Here is a 21,150-nt window from a genome sequence, read left to right as displayed (position 1 = left end):
TCAAGGGCCTTTGTATACGACCCACAGCTTGTTTAATCATTCACATGTTGAAGGTCATGTAGGATGCTTTCTTTCCAGGTTTAGCTATTACAAATAAAACTGGTATACACATTCCCATACAGGCTTTGTGTTATGAGTCTCATTTTCACAACTGATCCTGAGGCCATAGTTGGTATTTATGACTTTCCCCTTTTACTTTTTCCTCTACCTTATTAAAAACTAACATTAATAGGATGTTTATTGCATGCCAGACCCTGTTCTAAGGGCTTTACAAGTATCATTTAATTCTCATAATTACCATTTAGAAGTGAATTATCATCCCCTGCCCTTCAGAGAAATAGGAACCAAAGATGAAACAGGTACACAGCCAGCACGCCTTAGTACTCAGACTTCAACCCAGGGAATCTGGTACCAGAGTTCAACCTCTCAATTACTATGTTGCCGAGCCAGCACTTAAGTGACCAACTTTTCTCTTTGTAGAGTAACCTAAAGCTCTGGACCTGGAGGCCCTGAAATTTTTGTTGTCTCAATTCTGCTGCTTTCATGTTTTGTTAACTTGAACTGCTGGACCTGGTGATACAAGGTATCCACGAAGACTGCCCTGCCTTGCACCCAGCTTCTCACGGAGCATCCCAGAAAGCAAACCTGCTTCCTGGATGTCATTGTATCGCTGACTGAGTGTGTTCATCTCTAAGTCACCTCAACACCCAAATTAAAGCTCCTAGGTAACAGCTACCTTGTTTCTTCCTCTTCACAAAATGGCTTGAAGAGCCCAAAGTAGCGAAGGGCCAGTCTCAAGTCCCAGTTCAGTGGACTAGTGGGATCTTGGTGACTGCAGAAAATCTCCTTCAGGTGCCACATCTCTAAGCTAGTGGAGCCCTGAGTCAGGGGACTGCAGGGAGGGTGTTTGAAATGGGTTATTAGGTGTGATAGTGAGAGGTTGCGCTCCTGCCTCTACCTCTCAGCTGCTGGCCCCTCATGTATTCTGACTGGTACAGAAATGAGGAAATGATGCTCAGAGCAAAGTGAATTCTGTGGGGAGCACTTCAACCTCTGAAGGTTTTGCCATCATCAGTCTTCCATAGGGTCAGCTGCTTCTCAGAGATAGGTGCAAAATGAGACCCACGATTTCTTGGTCTGTAGGGTGTGGCTAAAAGCATGGAGCCAAACCGCAAGGGTCGGCTGCATGCCTCACCACTGGCTTATCTACTGTTAACACTGAGAAATTTACAAAACTTCTCTGTGGCTCTGTGAAGTGAGGATGATAATAGTACAGAGGGCGTGGGGGGTGCTGTCAACTCAGAGAAGTGCATACTTGCAGAGCCTTTCAGATGTGACACAGTGTGACCAGTTTCTCCCCGTACAGGAAGGCCCCTTGTCAGGAGCCACATCATGTGGGAGACTGTAATGGTGTCTGAGATATCCAGGAGCCCCACAGATGGCAGAGCAGGGAAAACAAATTCAGATCTAAAACTGTGAAATTGCTTTCCAGAGAAAACATATTTCTGCTCCCCCTACCCCGGGACAGAGCTACTATGGCAACCCTTCTCCTAGTGGAGCCTGGTCTGCAGCTACTGTGTGCCGCTCAGACCTCCAGCAAAGCCCACATGCAGCCTCTGTTCTTGCCGTCTTGGCCTCTATGCTCTTGGAACATCTGGGGAGGAAATGGAATGATTCACAAAGCAGGTTTACCTCACTGGATCTGGAGCAGCTTCCAGGGAGACACCTATGGGAAGTGGTCAGATATTCATTCTTCTATGCTGGCCTTTCCTGCGTGAGATCCATTCACAGGCTCCTCCCCAAGCCCCTTTCCTCAGCCCTCCAATTCTGTTTTATCCAAGCCTGTCCACCAGCCCTAATCCCCAGCCTTGCTCATGGTCAGTGTTCTCAGGGGGCATGGCCAAACTAAAAATGTGCTCTACTTAAAATGTGCCCATTGGGGGGATTTTTCTTTTCTACTAAATACCAAGGCCATTTATCAGAGGGCTATATCATTATTTTAAGTAAAGAGGTATTAATAAATAATAAATTATCAGCAATTTAATAAAAATAGCTTGTTTTCTGGGTTTGAAATTAAATATCTTAATTATAAAATTCTATGTTTGAAATGTCTATTTTCATATTTTATGACTTTTTTCAGAGCCAGAGATCAAACCCAAGATCTTTGTACGTGGTAATCAAATGCTCTGTCAACTGAGCCATACCTCCAGCCTTGTATTTTATGTTTTCTCTACGATGGTTAAAACACATGACGTTAAATTTACCACCTCAACCATTTTTTTTTTTTTTTTTTTTTGGGTCTTTTTCCTTTTTATCGGTACCGGGGATCGAACTCACAACTGCCTGCTTGCAAGGCAGGCACTTATGCCGCTGAGCTAAATCTCCAGCCCCCACCTCAATCATTTTTAAGTGACTGGCTCAGTCCTGTTAAGTATATTCACAGTATTGTGGACAAATCTCATTTTTCTTAGAAGGGTTTTATTGTTGCTATTAAAAATGGTAACAGTAAAATAAATAAAACTTTAAAAACATTTTTAAAAACAGTAACAGTGCATGTTCATTTTAGGTGCCTTTCTGAGTGCTTTATGTATAATGTCATTTAAGTTTCAAAACAATTTAATCAGAGTAGATACTTTTATTGTTTTTCCTGTAGAAATAAGAAAACAGAGGGAGAGGTTAAATACTTTACCCAAATTCACTTAGCGAGCAACCAGTGGAACCAGAATTCAGATCCAAGCACCTTGGTTCTAACATTTCTGCTGTTAGTCTTTAATAATAGGCTATTTGGCTAGAGGTGGTGTCTGGTGGAAAGCCAGCTACCTGTAATCCTCGTTGGAATGTTTTTCTTCTCATACATGAGCCCTCCTGGATTCCCTTGTGGGAGACTAAACAAGGAGAGGCTCCCAGCACGTTAGGGCAGGCTGCTGGTAAGTACCGGATGGCAAATTCCTTGGCCTTCAGGGTCTTCTCAGGCCCGGCTTAGCTCTACCTGAGGATGAGGAGCTCCCTGGCCTGGCCACCTGGACCAGATAATCCTTGGTTCTGGTAGAGGCTTGAGTCATAAGATCACCTGGTGTTCTAGAAGCTACCAAGTAGCTATTTATGAAGAGACCTTGAGGAGTGAGCTAGGCCTTGACCCCTTGCAGCCTCCCTGGGTTTACTTTTTCTGGACACTACCATAGCCCAGATTGCCAAACACTATTGAATCTACTGGGTCATGAAAACCTAGTACTTGAACTGCAGCCAGGGAGTTGTTTTGAGGGTGCTTGCAAAGAATAAGCCGAGCATGTAAAGAACTTAGAGGATTACCTGGTGCTTCTCTAGTGCCTAACTGGCTTTTATGGGGGTGGGTGTGGTTCACTTCAGGACCTTTAGAACAGTACCAAAGTCATATTAAGCATTTAATAAATGAGACTGTTTTTATTGCCTATTTCATGCCTATCTGAATGGATATTTCTGTGGGACTGCATCCTGGAGGTAGTAGTCCCTAATCAAGTACTATGCATAGTTTAACTTAGATGAATAGCGACCAATTGCCTTTGTTATTAGGACACCAACTGACACCCCCATCAGTCCTAAATAAGTGTGCACTTTCCTCATAATCTCACCCAATCTGGATCTTAACCTTTTATCTGTCTATCTACCTGTCTGTCTATCTTTCGGTGCTGTAGATCAAACCCAAAGTCTGGAATATGTCGGTGATCGCTCTACGAAGCCACATCATCAACCTCTTAATTTTTAAAATTTGTGCCCATCTAATAGGCAACAACATTATTGTACTCTCTATTTTGATGTTTAAGTTATGCAGCATATCAGGCTTAATATTAAATTTTTAAAGTGTATAATTAATATACAATGTGAAAAATAAAAACTGCCCCATATAATCCAAGTCTCCAGAAGTTGCCACTGTTACGTGTATACAACAAGGGAAGCTTTATCTCTACAAAGTCTTTTCTATAAACATATAAGGAAACACATCTGCATAATTTAAATAAATAAATTTAATGAATTAAAGCTATAAACCAGGCATGGTGGTGCACAACTGCAATCCCAGCTGACCCTCCCCTTCCCTCTGCTTCATGTCCCCATGGTCTTCCTTCTTGGTTATTTTCTTCTTCCAATTGATTTGTTAGAGATCACTGAAAACTAGAAACAGTCTTTGCTTTTCAGATTAAGGCATTTTACACTCTGGCTTCTGTGCAGCCTTTTGATAAATGGAGAGAGGGAATCTGAGGCTCCTGTATTCCACAGAATTCATTTCCTATAGGGTACTTTTAGCACCATGTGACCATGGGGAGACCCTAGTGGGAAGCAGTCATTTAGCTGTGTGTTATGAAGACCAAACAAACCCAAGGTGAGCAGTGATGCTCTGTTCCCAGCATCCTCCTGACGCCATGCAAAACTGAGGACAAAGTGTCCCTATATCTCTAGACACCTGCATTTCTGGGGCACTGGGAGAGGATCCCTACCTCCTTCCCAGGGAAGCTCTAGATACTGAGGCAAAAAGGACCTGGGCTCCCCAGAGAATGAAAGGATTTGTTTCTGCCTATCCTAAGCCTTAGTAAAGAAATTATGACTCAGGATATGACTCCAGGGACCAAAGGTCCTTCGCAGGCCCAAATAGAAGAACTTTTATTTTTCTTTGGATGTTTTATTTATGGTTTTGTAACATGTCCAAAGTAGAAGCTTTATTACGGGTTTCGATGGCTTAAATTGGGCTGTTAACAGACTGATGTAATTCTTTCTTGCCAAGTGCTGTAACTGACAGGGAGCAAATCTTCTGTAAAAGAGGAGCCTACTGCATAAAAGCCATTTTATGGTACTCACCTCAGCTCTTCTGGAGCCAGGCTTGGCAAGAGAGGAAGGTGGAGGGAGGGTGCTGGTGATGGAAAACTTTCTACCTGTGTCCTTGTAACCAAAAAGCTGATACCTCTTCTACCCTGTATAGTTGGTATTCACACTCACTTCATCTTTTATTTGTGCATAACAGAAGTGTAACGAGACAGAACTTTTGCCCTAGTTAGTCCCTCCCTCATTTAAACAGAAAATCAATCTTCAGGGGCCTTCCTCTCTCACAGGCATATTAAAGGGACTTAAGAGATTTATCAAGAGACAATAGAAAAGCCTATAGCCTCTTTAACTCTTGATTCAAATTGTAAAACAAAAATGTATAGGACATCAGGGGAAACCAAGCACGGATTCAATATCTAACAATAAAGATCATTAATTAGCATGATCATGGTACTGGGTCTTACAAAGAATTCTTACCTTGCAGAGATAATGATAATATTAACGCAGGAAACAATGCCTAGGGTTGGTTTAAAAAAGTTTAGAGTGAAGGGAGGCTAAGAGGGATAAAGACAAGCTGGAACAAGATGCGTTTTAAAGATAGGTGATGTTACCTAGGGGTTCATTATACTATTCTCTCTACTTTTGTATATTTTGAATTTTCCACTAATGTAGAGACAAACAGACAGACAGAGATAGAGACAGAGAAAAAAGCAAGAAACACAGAGAAAAGAAAGCACTCTTCTCTATATATTTTTCTCTTTAGCAGGTGGAGGTAGGGCTAATGGTATACCTCAGTTGTACAGCACATGCTTAGCATGCAGAAGATCCATAAATAAATAAATATGGAGGTGAAATAGAAAGATAGCAGTTGCTTTTCTTTTTCTCTCCACCCCCCCCCCCAGGAGTTAAACCCAGGGCTTTTGTACTGAGCAACATTCTTAGCCCTTTGTTAAAATTTTTATTTTAAAACAGGGCCGCACTAAGTTGCTAAAATTTTCCAGGTTGGGCTCAAACTTGTGATTTTCCTGCCTCAGTCCCTCATATCAGGGTCTGGCTTAGATCCCCAATCTCCAAACGAGTGTATGGTGAAGGCTTACATAAATGAGACAAGTGGTATGATTCTAGGGCTCCAGGAGGATCAAAACCCTCTACAGAGATCTTGACTCTGGGGGCTAAGGCAAAGAGCTTCTCTGGGCCGCCTGTATTTATTAGGTTTTCAAACAAAGAGAGGGGATACCGAGGAAAGCACAGGAAACGAGCAGGGCCTTCAGAGTCACTTAAAAAATTCTGCAAGTGGTAAATTATGCCAATTTAGGAGAACTGCTTTATCTCCAAGATAACATTTATGGTAGGAGTGAGACTGCAGGAGTGAATGCCTGCAGCTGCAGTCTCTATCTACTTAGTCGGGGTTGGAGCCAGGTGTCCTCCTCTGTGGCCTCATCTTGCCCTTTGAGGTATCTCTGGCCTCACAGGCCACTACAGGCCTCAGCCAGGACCAGTGATTCATAGAGGTTCACTTACTATGAATTAGCTTCTGTTACCAGGCAAGGGGCTGAGGTCTAGGACAGACTCACAGATAAACATAGAAAGCCAAGGTCTCAAAATTAAAAACTAAGTGGGCTGGGGGAGTAGAACTCAGTACAAAGGCCCTGAGTTCAATCTTCAGTACGACAAAAACAAACAAAAAATCTTTTTTCACCCTTAGTGCTTTCCCTGGTCCTTAGCCTCTCCTCAGTACTACCCACCAGGAAGCCAGCTTCTGACAAAACTGAGTTTAAAGAGTGACTACCCCACAGACACCCTGCAGCTAAGGGGTAGAAGAGACCACCTTAACACAAAGACATAAGCTCTCATTGTAAAGTATCCACAGCTGACCTCTTTCACAGGCAGATTAAAGCATGGTATCTGAGTGACTTGGAGGTGGGCAGGAAGCCCATCCTGGTACATCCATGTGCCTCTCTGATCACATTCTTTCTAAGCAGTCTGTTATGATGGCAGAGAACATCATTTGTGTAAATTCCTCTTCTTCAGAGACAATGAGAGCAGGAACATCAAAGTCAGTTGGTTATACTCTGTTTCACCAGCATAAAATAAAGAGAAAGCTATATGCTGCTCTGGTTTGCGGTGGGCTAGGCGGGGCTGATCTGACTGCTGCCTGAAGGGTTGGGCCTGCCACCAGGTACTTCAGGTACCCAGCTCTTGGAAAGTGCTGCTCCTGCCTTACAGGGTGTGAACTTTGCCTGTAAATGTGAGGAGAAATGAGTAGGACGGGGCTCAAGAGCTCTACTTAGTGGAGGAAAACTTTAACCTGTCCAGCCAGCCCTACAGAAGCTTCGGCAAACTGCTTCTTTGGTGTGCTTTGCATGCATTTTGCATACATTTGTAGTTGGGGGGGTACTTCATGTTTTAGTTTGTTTATGTTACTTGTTTGCATACAAATCCTTACCTAGATTTACCAGACAGCCCTACAGAATGTTGTCCTGTCACTTTTAGTTATCCTGCTTTCTTCATAGCACTTACCTGAAATGATACCCAGCCTGCAGGCAAGTCCATGGAGACCCTAGAGGGGAGTGGGGATGAAAGGGGACAAGAGACACAAAGAATGGAGGTAAGTCAGAAGTCCAATCAAGTCTCATTTTTTCAAGGAAAGAGTAACAAATATATAGGGTATTGGGGGAGGAAGGAGTTGGGTTCTGAGACATCAGCAGGTAACTTAGCAACAGTGGCAGGACGGAGGATTATAGATTAATTCAAATTTCCCGTGCACTATAGGGTAATTCAAATCTCCCGGGCACAGGCTCAAGGCGGGCTGATTAGCATAATCCCTAAATGGGCCAAACAAACTAGGCAAGGAGCTGCTTAACTACAAAACTTAACTCCTAGAGGGGGTTAAGGTGGTGCGGCCTGTAGATGTAAGGTGGCAGCCAATTACAGGGCTTCCCACAATTTATCTGCATATTTGCTTGATCACTGGTTTTCTTCCCTAGAATGCCATCTCTAAAAAGAGAGCAACATTGTCTGGCTCACCATTTTGTATACCATCCACGGCTCCAAACCAGTGTTCCCAAAATATCTATGGAATGCAATAAATGAGGGAGTGAATGCATGACCATGCACACAGGTGACTTTCCAGAGGCCAAGACAGCAGGTGGGTGGGAGAGCTGCAGTAATAAAGGTCAGGACCAGTCCTTCTCCCCAGTTTGGGGTTCTGCTGTGGCCCTCACTCACATCTGAGTAGGTCTTCTTATTCTTTCTCCTTACATTTTTCCCTTTAATACTTTTCTCTGGGATTTTATTTTTTTTACAAAAGTCCTATATGCTTATTATTTTAAAAAATTTAAAAGTAGCTGGGGAAAAAAGAAAAAACACTAAAAACAACAACAAAGAGTAGCTGGATATGGTAGTGCACCCCTATAATCCCAGCTATTCATGAAACTGAAGCAGGGAGATCACAAGTTCAAAACCAGCCTGGGCAACTGTTGTAGTCAGGGGTTGTGAATAGAACAATTAGAATCAGGACATGGAGTTTATAATATTGTTTTATGATGGTCTCCCAAAGGTAACACAAGAAACTTCAGGAAATCTATCAGCAACACCAAAGACATAGAATATTCAGCTGAGGACCTGAATTCCACAGCAATATCCCACATGAGTCCAGTTGAAAACCCAGAGCTCATGACAATGCTTCCCACAAGTCCAAATGAAGGTCCAGAGCCCACAACGACACACGCCAGTCTTTTATGGATCTGTGCCAGAAAGGCCCAAAGGTTAGCAGTGGAAGCCAGGAAGTCCATGCCAGCGGGGTAAAGGAGCTGTGCTGGTGGAATGAGGGTTCAATGCTGGAGCCAAGAAGTCACACTCACAACAAAGTCCAGGGCTGTCCTGAAAGGCACCACAGCCATCCTCAGTGTCACAGAGGGCCCAGAGCTCCTCCAATGATAAGCACAATCGAGTACATGCCTAGAAGCCAGCGTGATGAGTTCATCCTGGAGACCAAGCAGCACATGTCTTCCCCTCTGGAGCCACGAAGCAATGCTCAATATGAGGACCGGAGCTTCTCCAGGAGAACCAGCAGCTCAAACAGCAACTTGTAGGAGAACTCACAATGCATCAATGCCTCAGTGCCTCAATGCAATAGCTTCTCTTTCTCCACCTCTCTCTTGCTGGCAACTTTCCTCAGATGGAGCACCTGAGCTCAGCACCGTGCTGACGTAATCCAGCTGGCGTTAAGTTGACCACCAGTTTTTAATCCATAACAGCAACTTAATGAGACACTAACTCACAATTAAAAACTTTTTAAAGAGTGGGGAATAAAAAGTTGGGGGCTGAGAGAGTATAGCTCAGGTGGAGAGCACTTGCCTAGCATGCATGAGGTCTTTAGACACAGAGCCTTCCAGTCTCTTTCCATGCATCATCACTCCTGCCTCAAGGTCTCACTGCTCAGTTCAGCAGACAATGCTTCTTTACATTCTCTCAGAAAAAGTCTCTCTCTGTCCTGAGCCTTCCTAAATAAAAAGTCCTGCAGCTTTCTGCATTTCTGATTCTTCCTTCTTCTCGCTTTCTTTTCCCACTGAGCCAAACAAAGCAAAATGAAAACCATGAAACAGCACAAAGTTATGACAAAAACTGTGTGTTCTATAGTCAGAGGGTCAGGGTGGGAATCCTGTTCTAGCCATCAATGGCCTTCACCCTTTCTTCACCTGTGCTCAGTTTCTTCCAGGTAAAACAGAGACTAGGAGACCATAGCAAAGATGAAATGTGAACGTGCAGCCAGGGTCAGGATGTATCGTAGGTGATTTGTGCATTTGAATTATCCTTCCTCCCTGATTCACTCCCTAATGCTGCATTTTTGTGGCTTCTCTTTTATTTGGACTTTTCTAGAGATAATCCCAATTTTTTTAGATTAAAATTGATAGATTCTGTCATCCTGGGGCTTAGCTATCTCTAACATGACATCTGTCCAATTGGGCACCAACCCCAAAGAACAATTTCTCCAAAATCAACTGCTGTGTTCTTCTAGGTTCAGGGAAAAAACCCTCTGGCTCCCTTTCTGCGGCTGCGCAGAGCCTTCACCAAGCCCGAGACTCCACCATCACCCAAGCGCCCCAGCCCCAGCCCAACTCCTTAAAAACCATTCCCCAGCCCCACTTTTGGAGGGATCTTACATTCTTCTGCAGTCCTCCCATACCCACAATAAAGGCCTCTTTATGTATTTATCTCTCTCTCTCTCTCTCTCAACTGCACTGGAAAAACCTAATAAAATATTCATGAAGATTAATTTCATCATCTCCTTTCCCTTCGCTGAGTTTAGTCTGGTTTTAGTCTGGTTTTACTGACTTCCCCATGTGTTTGATTATAGAGGCCAAAAGAAATCTGGCTGAGGGAGAAGGAAATGAGGTACCTAGCCTTGGCCTGCCTTCCTCCACAGTGACCCTCCTTGCTCCCCATCTCCCCGACCTGGTCCAAAGAATCCACTTTCTGTTCCCAGAGACCAGGGTCTAAGTTCAGGAGCAGTCATTACACAACCACCACCCAGGTCCAGCTGTCAGGAAATTACTGGCCTCCTCCAAGGCTGTGCTTTCCTGTCAATGCAAACAACAAAAATAAACATAGGCCCCCCCACCCAGCCCTGCTTTTGTGTGTGCAGACACACACACTTACACATACATGCACATTGGTTAGATCAAGGGAGCCAACTCAGGGTGCTCCCCACTCACCACCCCTTGCTGTGAATCTGGGAATCACTGGCTGGGCTTGGTTTTTGGCTAGGGAAGGGAAGAATAGATAGGGAAGGAAGGCTGCAGCTCTTGAGAAGCACAATAGGAGGATTTTGCAGACGCTGCTGTGCCTGGAATGGCCGTGTCTACCACTGACCGGAAGTCCAGGTACTGCCTCAGCCAGAAAAAGGAAGAGGCCCTGGGTGCTTCTCCCTGGACAGCCTCCTGGCTCCAGGGGATTGGGATTGGGATTGTGACATTCCCATCCAGCTGCCTGGCCCTGGTCAGGTCAGTGAGAAAGCAGCCATTAGAGGTCAGGAGTACTTCGGAGACCAGCCAGGTGGTGAGGGGCCATGAAAAAATGGGTAGTCAACAGATGCACACACTAAATACGCTAGAGGCTCTTGTGGAGTTAATAGCCTAAGAACTTTTGACAAGAGGCCAGGGGTGGGGTTTCTCTCTCACAGATCTTGAATGTGGGCCACCTCAGCCAACAGCAGGACAGCAGAAGGCAGAAGTAGAAGATGAAAAGCTGGGTGGGGGGCACAGAGGGTCAGTGCGAAGCTGGGAGGAGTAGAGGGAGCTAGGAAACCAGGGAGAAAGGAAGCGGCCCTCGGGGCCTGCCTGTGGGGCAGCTACATACTCAAGGCTGCCTTGATGCCCGGCTGGTTATGCTGCCATGGTGAGGATAGCAGAAGAGACAGCCTCAATAGTGATGAGCGACACTGAGGATAAGGGAAGACCCTGACCCTGGGCTTTCCTTGTGGGCATATGGCCCCCATCCGGGGGAGACAGGGGACACAGAGTGCACCAAGGCCCAGATTTCCTCCCCTCCTTCTGCTGGTTGGGAAGCTCCAGAGTGCATGCCCCTTCTCCCTTCTTCTGTCTCTCTCTCTTTCTGGCTCACTCATCTGCTTTCTTTCTGAAAATGAACTTTATATTCGCTACCTTTACATGGTCATGTAGTACAGAGACATTTCTCTCTGGACCTGTCGGGGCCTTCGTAGCTTCTGCCAGAAGCGAGATGCGGCTGACGTCTTGGAGGCCTCTTTATTTTTGTTCCCCATGGTACCGCTACTGGCAACCTCAAACCCAAACTTTACTCTTCTCCCTACCCAATAAAAAACACACCCCATCGCTTTTGTCCAGGGAGATGAAAGTGGTTCCCATAGTCACAGTCAACAGGCTCTGTGAAGAGTGAGAAAAGGGGTTTCCCTGGGCAAGTAGCCAAGTCTGAGAAGGGAGGCGCCTGGCTCCTATGGGAGACCAGGCTTGAGGGGCTCCCTTGAACTGTGCCTTGTCCAGTTCTTTAAACCCTGGCTTCTGAGCCAGTGTGAGTTAATGGGGCAGCCCAGACTTAATGGGATCAGGTCTCAACCCTGCTTAAGTAACCCTGCTTCAAGCTCTTCAGCAAGCGGTTGTCATCTGCCTGTCCTCAGGATGTTATATCAGCAGGCTCAGCAGCAAGGGCAGTTACTGACTTGGAGCTGGAGGACTCCTCGCCAAGACAGATAAAGACAGTGAGGGTTTCCCGACTCACCACAGACCAGTTAGAAACAATGGCAGCTGTAGAGCTGCCACCCAGACTCAGAGGGCTGTTGAACACCAGGCTAGGAGATGAGGGGGAGGTGCTCCACTTTCACCTCCTGAGGTTTACAAGGGTAATATAGGGTAATAACAGGCTGCTGACTTTCTCCCACTTCAAAGCTCAAGGGCTCAACTATTCTGGGAAAAGTAGACCCTGGCCCCAGCCCTCTGCCCTGCTCCTTGGGGGCAGTTGTGGCAGAAAGGCATGAGTGAGGAGTCCCAAACAGGAAGGCTGGCCTTTGGGAGAAGAGGACAATCTTATCAGGGAGCTGAGTCTGGCTGTGGCTCATAGCCCAGGTATTCCAAATGGCAAGACACATATTCAAATGCATAGATGAGCCTTCGTAGGTACAGAAGCACGTGTGTGCACATGCTCACATGTATACACCTCTCCGCACATGCACACTGGCAGACACACACACACACACACATACACACACACACACACAGACAAATCTAAACATAGACACACATACATACACAAATACTAACATGCAAGCATATACACAAGCAAAAATTTACGCACCGTCACGGATAGATATACACACACAGCCACAAATATAAAGGCACAGGCAACATATGAGTACACGGGAGCATGCACATACCCTGACACAGCTCACCACATAGGAGGCATCTACTAAAGGCACTAAACACGCACGTGTCTGTATATGCCCAGGTACACACACACACACACACACACGCATACGCACACGCACATGTACATGCTCAGGCATTCCTCCACCTCCCCCACCTCCAACTCAAACACCAGCCACCAGGCCAGCCGCCTTGCAGCTCTCCCCAGGCTGCAGCCTGGTCCCTCCCCCTGCCCCGCCCCTGCACCCGATTGGCTGTATAAATTTCCTCCCTTTGCCCTTTCCCGTGCAGCCTGCCCGACAGGAGTGCGGTTTCTTCTTGCCTCGTCTTGCCTCACCTCTGTCCACTCCTGGCCAACTCCTCTGGATCAAAGTGTACCTGCCAGCAGCATGGGTAAGCACAGGGGCTTCTGACAGCTGTGCACTGTCCAGTCCTCATGTGCTCTCATTTAGAGGGTCCCCTCCCCAGGAAATGACTTAAAATTGGAGGATGGGGGCAGTTAGGCGAGGGAGGACTATTCTCTTCATGGTCCCTTCCCTGCATGCGTCACATACACACACGCACACCTAGCATTTCCCAGAGGTTGAGAGTGGGGAGGGACTGCTGGAAAGGGTAACTCTGGGTTCTTATCCAGCTCTTCCTATCAGAGGCCTGGGTAGGGAGTTTTTCTGGTAGCTGAGACAATTTGACAAGGCAGAACTCTTAGGGGGAGCCTTGATGTCCCTGCCTGTCACTGCTGAAACAGACAATCCTGTTTTCCTCCAAGAGAGAGCAGACCGAAGCCTTCCATGCCCTCTCCAGCTGCCCACACAGCCAGTCACTTCAGGAGGGAAGTCAGGGACCCCACTCTCTCTTTTTTTTTGTACTGGGGATTGAACTACCACTGCACGTTTGCAAGGCAGGTGCTTATGCCTCTGAGCTAAATCCCCAGCCTCAATTCCACACTCTATTGCTAAGGACCTGTTTCAGTGGCCCCCTTGTCCCCTAGCCCTTATGCTTCTCATTCTGTGGGCTCCTGGGTGTCAGGCTGAAGAGTCTGGAGGTTTGAACTTACTTCCTGGAGTTGATACTATATCTGGCACAATGTCCAATCACCACCCTGGCATAGAAGAGCTATTTGAGCTCCCTCTGGGTTCGTCTCAAATGCAAGATGCTCAGCAGCCTTGCTTGAGATGCTTAAGCCAGGAGGGCACCCCCAGAAAGAGGAGCAAGGCTCCCCACTGCCTGAGTAGCCTTCAGGCCAGACTCCAGGACATGTTGCGGGTAGACAGAGCAAGGTTGAGCTGATGCTGTGGAAACAGCCACATCTTTATGTTACTTTTACTGTTCCCTCTGGCTCTTTGAAGCATGTATATTTTGTGTTGTGTTTTGCTTTGAGGGTGTTATGCCAGGAAGGACCTCAGGGCCTTCACACTGAGCTGCATCCCGAACCCTTTTTTATTTTTAAACTTTGCGACAGGGTCTTTCTAAGTCACTAAGTTGCCCAGGCTGAGCTCAAACTCATGATTTTCCTGCCTCAGCCTCCCAGAGTGCTGGCATTATATGCATGTGCCACCATACCTGGCTTCATATCTATCTTGATGTCTCAGATTTTGTGAATCTCCTCCTCTGTGTCCAGCAACTTCCTTCCCCTCCCCCAGTATCCTGTGCCAAGCCCTGGCACACCTTGGCTGTATGGTAAAACAAGTCTCTTTAATTCCTTTCTATAATGCTTCCCCTCCAACTGCAGCCTTCTTTCAGGGGATCAAGCACTGCCCTCTGCTCTCCCACCTCTGACAACCCTACTTATATTTATACAACCTTTATTCCAGCCTTCTGAAGAACTTTTGCAAAGTCTTATTTGTCCGTATTTTTTATTTTAATTCGTAGTAATTATGACTGTTATTTGACCTCTAAATCTACCTTAAGATGTAGTAGGATATTGTTGTTATTATTTCCTCTTTGGAAAATAAAGGGGAGATAGTGGGGACAGAAGATGTCAAATCTGGAAAGTAAAGCCGGGTTCAGAATTTTAGAATATTTTTTTTAAGGTACTGCAGCTTGAACTCAGGATGAGGTACTTCCCCGGTCCCTTTTTAAGCAAGGGTCTTGCTAAATTGCCCAGGCTGGGCTCGAACTTGAAATTCTTCTTTCCCAACCCCCAAGAGTGCTGAAATTACAGGCTTATGCCATGAAACTTGGTTGGTTTTTGGACTTGCCTGCCTGCTTCCTAAATGACTTGGCTCCTACATATCAGGGCCCAGGGACCAGCAGAGGCTGGACTCTGGATACTCCTGTCTTCTCATCTGCTGCCCTGCACACATATACACACAAGGCAGGAGACAGTGCCCAGTCTTGTGAATTCCATTCCAGGATTTCTTCCAGCATGCAGTCTCTTCTGGGTTGTTCTGCAACTCCTCCTCCCGGCTGGCTCCAAACTGTTGCTGGACAGTGGCTGGGGTCCTGGTCGCTGTCCTTTGTAATGGTTATTGTCTTTTCTTGCAAGACTTCAGGGTCAAGGAAGGCCACTTCCTATAACAGATGGTGGCTAGAAACTGCCTAAGGACCTCCAGCCAGCAGCAGCCTGAGACTCCCACCTCCTTCCCCTCCTCTGGACTGGTTATATAATCCAGGCTGTGGTCAGCACCCTGGAGGAGGGGCCAGGAGAGGAAAGCAGGAAGTGTTCTAAACTGTCGCAGGAAAGGTTGCACAAACATCCCCACTCCCTGACTGCTGCTCACCAGAACAGCCAGGGTTCCTGGGCTCCCACTAGGCAGCATGAAGCTGCACAGTGACTGAGCTTCTATATGTCTCATAAAAGCCCTGGTGGTGTTCTTATTCTCCCTCTTTTACAGACAAGTGGAAATGGAGGCCTGGGGGTTACACAATCAGTCCAAGTGCCCACAGTTGGTCCATGGTACAGAGGCTGAGAGTTAAATCGATGTCATAACTACTACAACACGCAGCCTCTGCTTCACTTGCCCTAACCCCTCTACCCTGGGTCCTGCTAGGGGGTCTTTCCCCTTCAGGTCTTCCCATCAACCCTGTACACAGTGCTCTGAGGGACCTCAGAGAATAGCCCAGCAGTGGGGCTGGGGCAGGGCCCTGGGACAGTCCAAGCTGGCCAGGCACGTGTCAGCCAGGAGTATGTCACAGGTGGAGAGGGACCTCTGCCCTCAGTGAGCTCCAGCCAACGTGCCTTCTTATTTCCACAGCTACGAAGTGTAACTGTGGCCCTGGCTACCCTACTCCTCGGGAGGCCATGAAAGGTAACTGCCCTGTGTTCAAGAACTGTGCCCCTCAAATCCATGGCTAGTGGGGGTAGAGACCTCAGCCCTCTGACATACCAGGCCTGCCTTCACCATTCCTGCCCACCCCGCCATCCCCACTGCCTGCTTTCTACCCAACAGGACCGCGGGAGCAGATTATCTACCTGCCCTGCATTTACCGAAACACAGGCATTGAAGCCCCAGATTATCTGGCCACTGTGGACGTTGACCCCAAGTCTCCACAGTATTGCCAGGTGAGGCCAGGCGTGGGCACTGGCATACCCTTCAGACTCCTCCCTGCCCTGGCTTCTGTGCTTCTTTTCTCTAATTCCATCCTCTTTTTGTCTTCCCTGGATATGGCTGTGCAAATGATTCACTGATCGTCCCGCAGGATGAAAGAAGGGCTGAAATCTAGGTTGTGTCTCAATAGCAAACTAAAATGCACAGAGGCACGGCCTAGGCAAGCACCACAACTTCTCCTTTCATACTAGGTCATCCACCGGCTGCCCATGCCCTACCTGAAGGATGAGCTGCATCACTCAGGATGGAATACCTGCAGCAGCTGCTTCGGGGACAGCACCAAGTCACGCACCAAGCTGATGCTGCCCTGTCTTATTTCCTCTCGCATCTACGTGGTAGACGTGGGCTCTCAGCCCCGTGCCCCAAAGCTGCACAAAGCACGTATTCTGCCTCACCAGCAGGGAGACTATACTGTACCCCAAAAACCTGTAGGCAGGAAGCTGCCCCTAAACTGCTGCCTCCACCTGTGCAGGATGCAACTCCGCAGCAGGGAGGGAGGTCAGAATTTAGAAAAGGATCACCAGCCAGATGTGCATACCTCTAGTCCCAGCGCTCTGGGAGGCTGAAGCAGGAAGATCACAAGTTTGGGTCCAGGCTAGGGAACTCAGTGACTTCGTGAGAGCTTGTCTCAAAATTTTAAAAATAGTAATTTTTTAAAGGGCCGTGGATGTAACTCAATACAAAGGCCCTGCGTTCGATCCTCAGTGCTGGGGAAAGAAAAAAAAAAACAGGGTTACCAGGCATGCTGAGCTTTCACCATGCAGTACGTTGGCCCAGGGGAGGAGGGAAGAGGCTTCCGGTCTTTCTCAGAGAGTGTAAGGACCAATTTCCCCCACCCATCTATGTACTAAGGGCTTCACTGAAGCACAACCTACAATCTTTTCTCCCTACACTTGTCTCTGTACCATCTTGGTACCAGACATCTGTGGTGGTGCTGCTGGTGATACAAAGCTGACACTGGCATGGGGCCTACCCTATAAGACCTTGTGCCTTCAGGATAGAGTGTGAGGTGGCAGAGGGGGTGCTTTCGGGGGGGGGGTGTTGGCAGTGTCTTTCATTTTCCTTTGCTGCTTATAGAAGCTCCCAGACTGAGTCTTTGCCATATTCCTGCAGAGAGTTGTAACCATGTATGGAAGGCAAAGGGGACAAGGGCAGCATATACAATACGGAGTATAGAGGCAGGCAGTGGGGACCCTCAGCACTGTAAAGTTCTGACCTTGTTCTTCACTCCTCTCCAGGTCATCGAGCCCCAGGAGGTCTATAACAAGTGCAACTTGGGCAACCTCCACACCAGCCACTGCCTGGCCAGTGGGGAAGTGATGATCAGCTCCCTGGGAGACCCCAAGGGCAATGCCAAAGGTACCTGCTAGCACTAGTTGCTCACAAAACTACAACTGTGGAACCTGGGCAGAATATCTCTGTGAGCAAGCAGGTCCAAGTTTGAAAAGAGGAGAATGCCGAGCCAGAGGAATGCAGCCAGTATTTGAAGCGTTAGCAAGTAGCTTCAGTTCTTTCAATTATTCCTATGAAGATAAGCCTTAACTAATGAATTTAGTTAAAAGGTAGAGAGCCAGCTTGGTGTGGTGGTGCATGCTTGCTTGTAATCCCAGCACTTGGGAAGCTAAGGCAGAAGGATTGCAGCAAATTTGAGGCCCATTTGAAGTACATAGTGAGTTCAAGGCCAGCCTGCACTACATGATGAGGCTGTCTCAAGAAACAAAACAAAACAAAACAAAAAAAAAAACTGTGAGCACAGTGGAGCTTAGACTTAGAAGAAACCCCACTCTCATCATGGGAACTGAACAAGCGAAACAGGGGTTACTAAATCTCCAAAAATCTCTTACTGCAAAGAGAAAATTTTCCCTAAGTTTGAGAGAAAGGTAAGTAGGAGGCCTATCTCTCCCCAATCATTCCTAGGAAGGACCTTTTGAATCATTAAATTTAAGGAGCTGGCAGCCCTGTAGGGGGACAAGCAATGGGTTTACATCTACCTGATGTAAATGCTGGGTTCAGTAGTGTCTCCACCTGACACCCTCCTTCCTTTCCTGCTCAGGTGGTTTTGTGCTGCTGGATGGGGAGACTTTTCAGGTGAAGGGGAATTGGGAGCAACCTGGGGGTGCTGCACCCATGGGCTATGACTTCTGGTACCAGCCTCGACACAATGTCATGATCAGCACTGAATGGGCAGCTCCCAATGTCTTCAAAGATGGTTTCAACCCTGCTCATGTGAAGGAAGGTAAGAATCCCCTATGTGTGCTTTCTGCCCCAAATTCACTTCCTCTAGTGGTCCCTAGATACTCTGGGTTATGGTACAGGACGTGCTGAGTGCTCAAGCTTGTGCAAGCATCCCTTCTGCCCTAGCCAAGGCCCCAGCATACACCCAGCACCCAGCAACCCCAGCCCCTACCCCCAATCTGAGCCACCCTCCACCCACCCTACTCAGGCCTGTATGGGAGCCACTTACACATATGGGACTGGCAGCGCCATGAGCTCATACAGACCCTGCCTTTGAAGGACGGACTCATTCCTCTGGAGATCCGCTTCCTGCATGACCCAGATGCCACGGAGGGCTTTGTGGGCTGTGCCCTCAGCTCCAACATCCAGCATTTCTATAGAAACAAGGTAACCTGCACCCTCCAGCCTCACCCTCACCCCTGCATCCCAGCTGTTTTGTCCACAACTCTGTCCCCGATTCCAGGATGATGTTCCCTGGTTCATGGGAATAAAACAAGACCATGTGCCCTGCCTTCTTTCTCTTGATGCTCAGCTAATTTCCACCTTGTCAACCTTGTGAATTCCCTGAGTTCAATCCCCAGTACCAAAACGGAGCAGAGGGATGGAGGGTGTGTGTCTACTCTGTCCCTCTCAGCCCTCATACAGCCTCCACCTGCCAGCCTCCTAACTTACCCTCTGCTCCCTGGTGTAGGAAGGTAGCTGGTCAGTGGAGAAAGTGATCCAGGTGCCCCCCAAGAAAGTAAAGGGCTGGATGCTACCTGAAATGCCAGGTGAGTACTAAGAGGAGGATGCAAATTGGGAGGTTGATTCCTGGCCTGGGAACCAAGCCTCTGCACCTGTATGCCCTAGGCTTGATCACTGATATCCTGCTGTCCCTGGATGACCGCTTCCTGTACTTCAGCAACTGGCTGCATGGGGACGTGCGGCAGTATGACATCTCTGACCCACAGAGGCCCCGCCTCACCGGCCAGGTGGGTGTCCTAGAAAAATAAGGAGAAAGAGTAAAAGGAGAGCACTGTGGAGATAGGTAGAAGGTGTAAAGTGGCCGTGAGGAGCAGGAAGAGCAAAACCATGGGCTACAGGATGGTGTAGGGTCAGGCCTGGGGAAGCCATGGCTGGACACAGGAATGTGTCCAGGAGTGTAGGCCCCTGAGCAGACAAACTGCTCTCCCACAACATCCATGCCTCTCACCATAGATTTCTGTCCTCTACACCTCCTCCTCCTCCCCTCCAGATCTTCCTGGGTGGCAGCATTGTCAAGGACGGACTGGTGCAAGTGCTGGAGGACCAGGAGCTGAACTGCCAGCCAGATCCCCTGGTGATCAAGGTGATGCCCCCTTCCTGTCCTCTCAGGCCCCCTCAGATGCAGGCTCAAGGGGTGAAAGGATAAGGGAGCATAGCATAGGAACATGCTTTTGGTATCTGGGTGGTGCCTATAATCCCCTCCTAGGATTACCTTTGGGGTCTGATACCCACTTTCTTCAAGGGAAAAAGGGTGGCTGGAGGGCCTCAGATGATCCAGCTTAGCCTTGATGGGAAGCGTCTCTATGTTACCACATCACTGTACAGTGCCTGGGACAAGCAGTTTTACCCTGATCTCATCAGGTAAGCAGACTCCCTGGGCTCACCTCTCCCACCTCCTTCTCCCTGAGGGATTACATAGCTATCTGAAGACTCCTGGGAAACTCCACCTGCACCCAAACCTACAGATGGTCCACTCAGACCCTGCTCCTTCCTCAGGAACCCATCCCCACATTCACAAATCTCAGGAGTGGGTGACCTCTTCTGATCTTTCCCTCATCCTGTCCCTTTTCTACCAGGGAAGGTTCAGTGATCCTGCAGGTCGATGTTGACACAGAGAAGGGAGGGCTGAAGTTGAACCCCAACTTCCTGGTGGACTTTGGGAAGGAGCCCCTTGGCCCAGCCCTAGCCCACGAGATGCGCTATCCAGGAGGTGACTGCACCTCTGATATCTGGATCTGAAGTCCACCACTCAGAACCAGCTCCACGCCCTGAGCCCTTCCTTTCCAGGGCCTAGCTTCACTCTGCTTTCTCCTGGCTTCAGCCCATGGCAGTCTGTCTTGCTAAAGCCAACTTACAACAATGAAACAAACTGAGTGGCATTTCCTTTTCTTGTCCACTGTTGCTTGTAGCTTACTGTGCTGATTTTTATACAAGTTCTTGAAAGCACCAAGAAATAAACTAGTAAACCTATTCTCAGATCACTTGGGGGAGGTGGGTATGTGACTCCCTTCTCCTGATTAGAAGACTGAGGATTCCAGGGTATTAACATGACTAGTAATAACTAGCCAGTAACTTCTACATGATACTAATGATACCAAAGTCTCATATTCTTTTCTCTTTCTCTCTCTCTCTCTGCCCTCTCACTCCCTCCCTCTCCACCTCTCTGTCTCTTCATACTGAGGACTGAACCCAGGACCTTTGCACTGAGCTATATTCCCAGTCTGTATTTTATTTTCAGGCATGGACTCACTAAATTGTTAAATTACTCATCCTGGGCTTGAGCTTGTGATCCTCCTACTCCAATTCCCCCTAAACCAAGTGCTGGGATTGTAGGCATGTGCTGCTGTACTCAGCCAAAATCTCAGTTTTATGGTCAAACAGAACCTAAAACTTTTGAAAGTGACTGCCACAAGGTGACCAGGTAGGAGGGAGGT

General features: G+C 47.6%; 1 protein-coding gene across 2 annotated transcripts; it reads left to right on the top strand.

Moving 5' to 3' along the window:
• Positions 1 to 12,940: 12,940 nt before the first annotated feature.
• On the top strand, positions 12,941 to 20,686 carry Selenbp1 (selenium binding protein 1). 2 transcript variants are annotated; one of them, XM_003478894.5, is made up of 12 exons: positions 12,941 to 13,082; positions 15,884 to 15,937; positions 16,079 to 16,191; positions 16,429 to 16,614; positions 17,476 to 17,596; positions 18,291 to 18,473; positions 18,681 to 18,859; positions 19,164 to 19,242; positions 19,322 to 19,443; positions 19,707 to 19,799; positions 19,959 to 20,077; positions 20,293 to 20,686. In XM_003478894.5, exons 1-12 carry the CDS (start codon positions 13,079 to 13,081, stop codon positions 20,453 to 20,455), a joined length of 1,416 nt encoding a protein of 471 aa, XP_003478942.2. In that variant the 5' UTR covers positions 12,941 to 13,078; the 3' UTR covers positions 20,456 to 20,686. The 2 variants fall into 2 exon arrangements, with proteins under 2 accessions (XP_003478942.2, XP_063109382.1); XM_063253312.1 differs by having other exon boundaries at positions 19,923 to 20,077.
• The last annotated feature ends 464 nt before the right edge of the window (positions 20,687 to 21,150 follow it).

The sequence above is a fragment of the Cavia porcellus genome, unplaced genomic scaffold (assembly GCF_034190915.1).
Source record: "Cavia porcellus strain 051 isolate PalLab524CR breed Dunkin Hartley unplaced genomic scaffold, mCavPor4.1 scaffold_1, whole genome shotgun sequence".
NCBI classification, from domain to species: Eukaryota; Metazoa; Chordata; class Mammalia; order Rodentia; family Caviidae; genus Cavia; species Cavia porcellus.
Note: the sequence above shows the minus strand (reverse complement) of the source record. Positions and strands in the feature narration are given on the sequence as shown.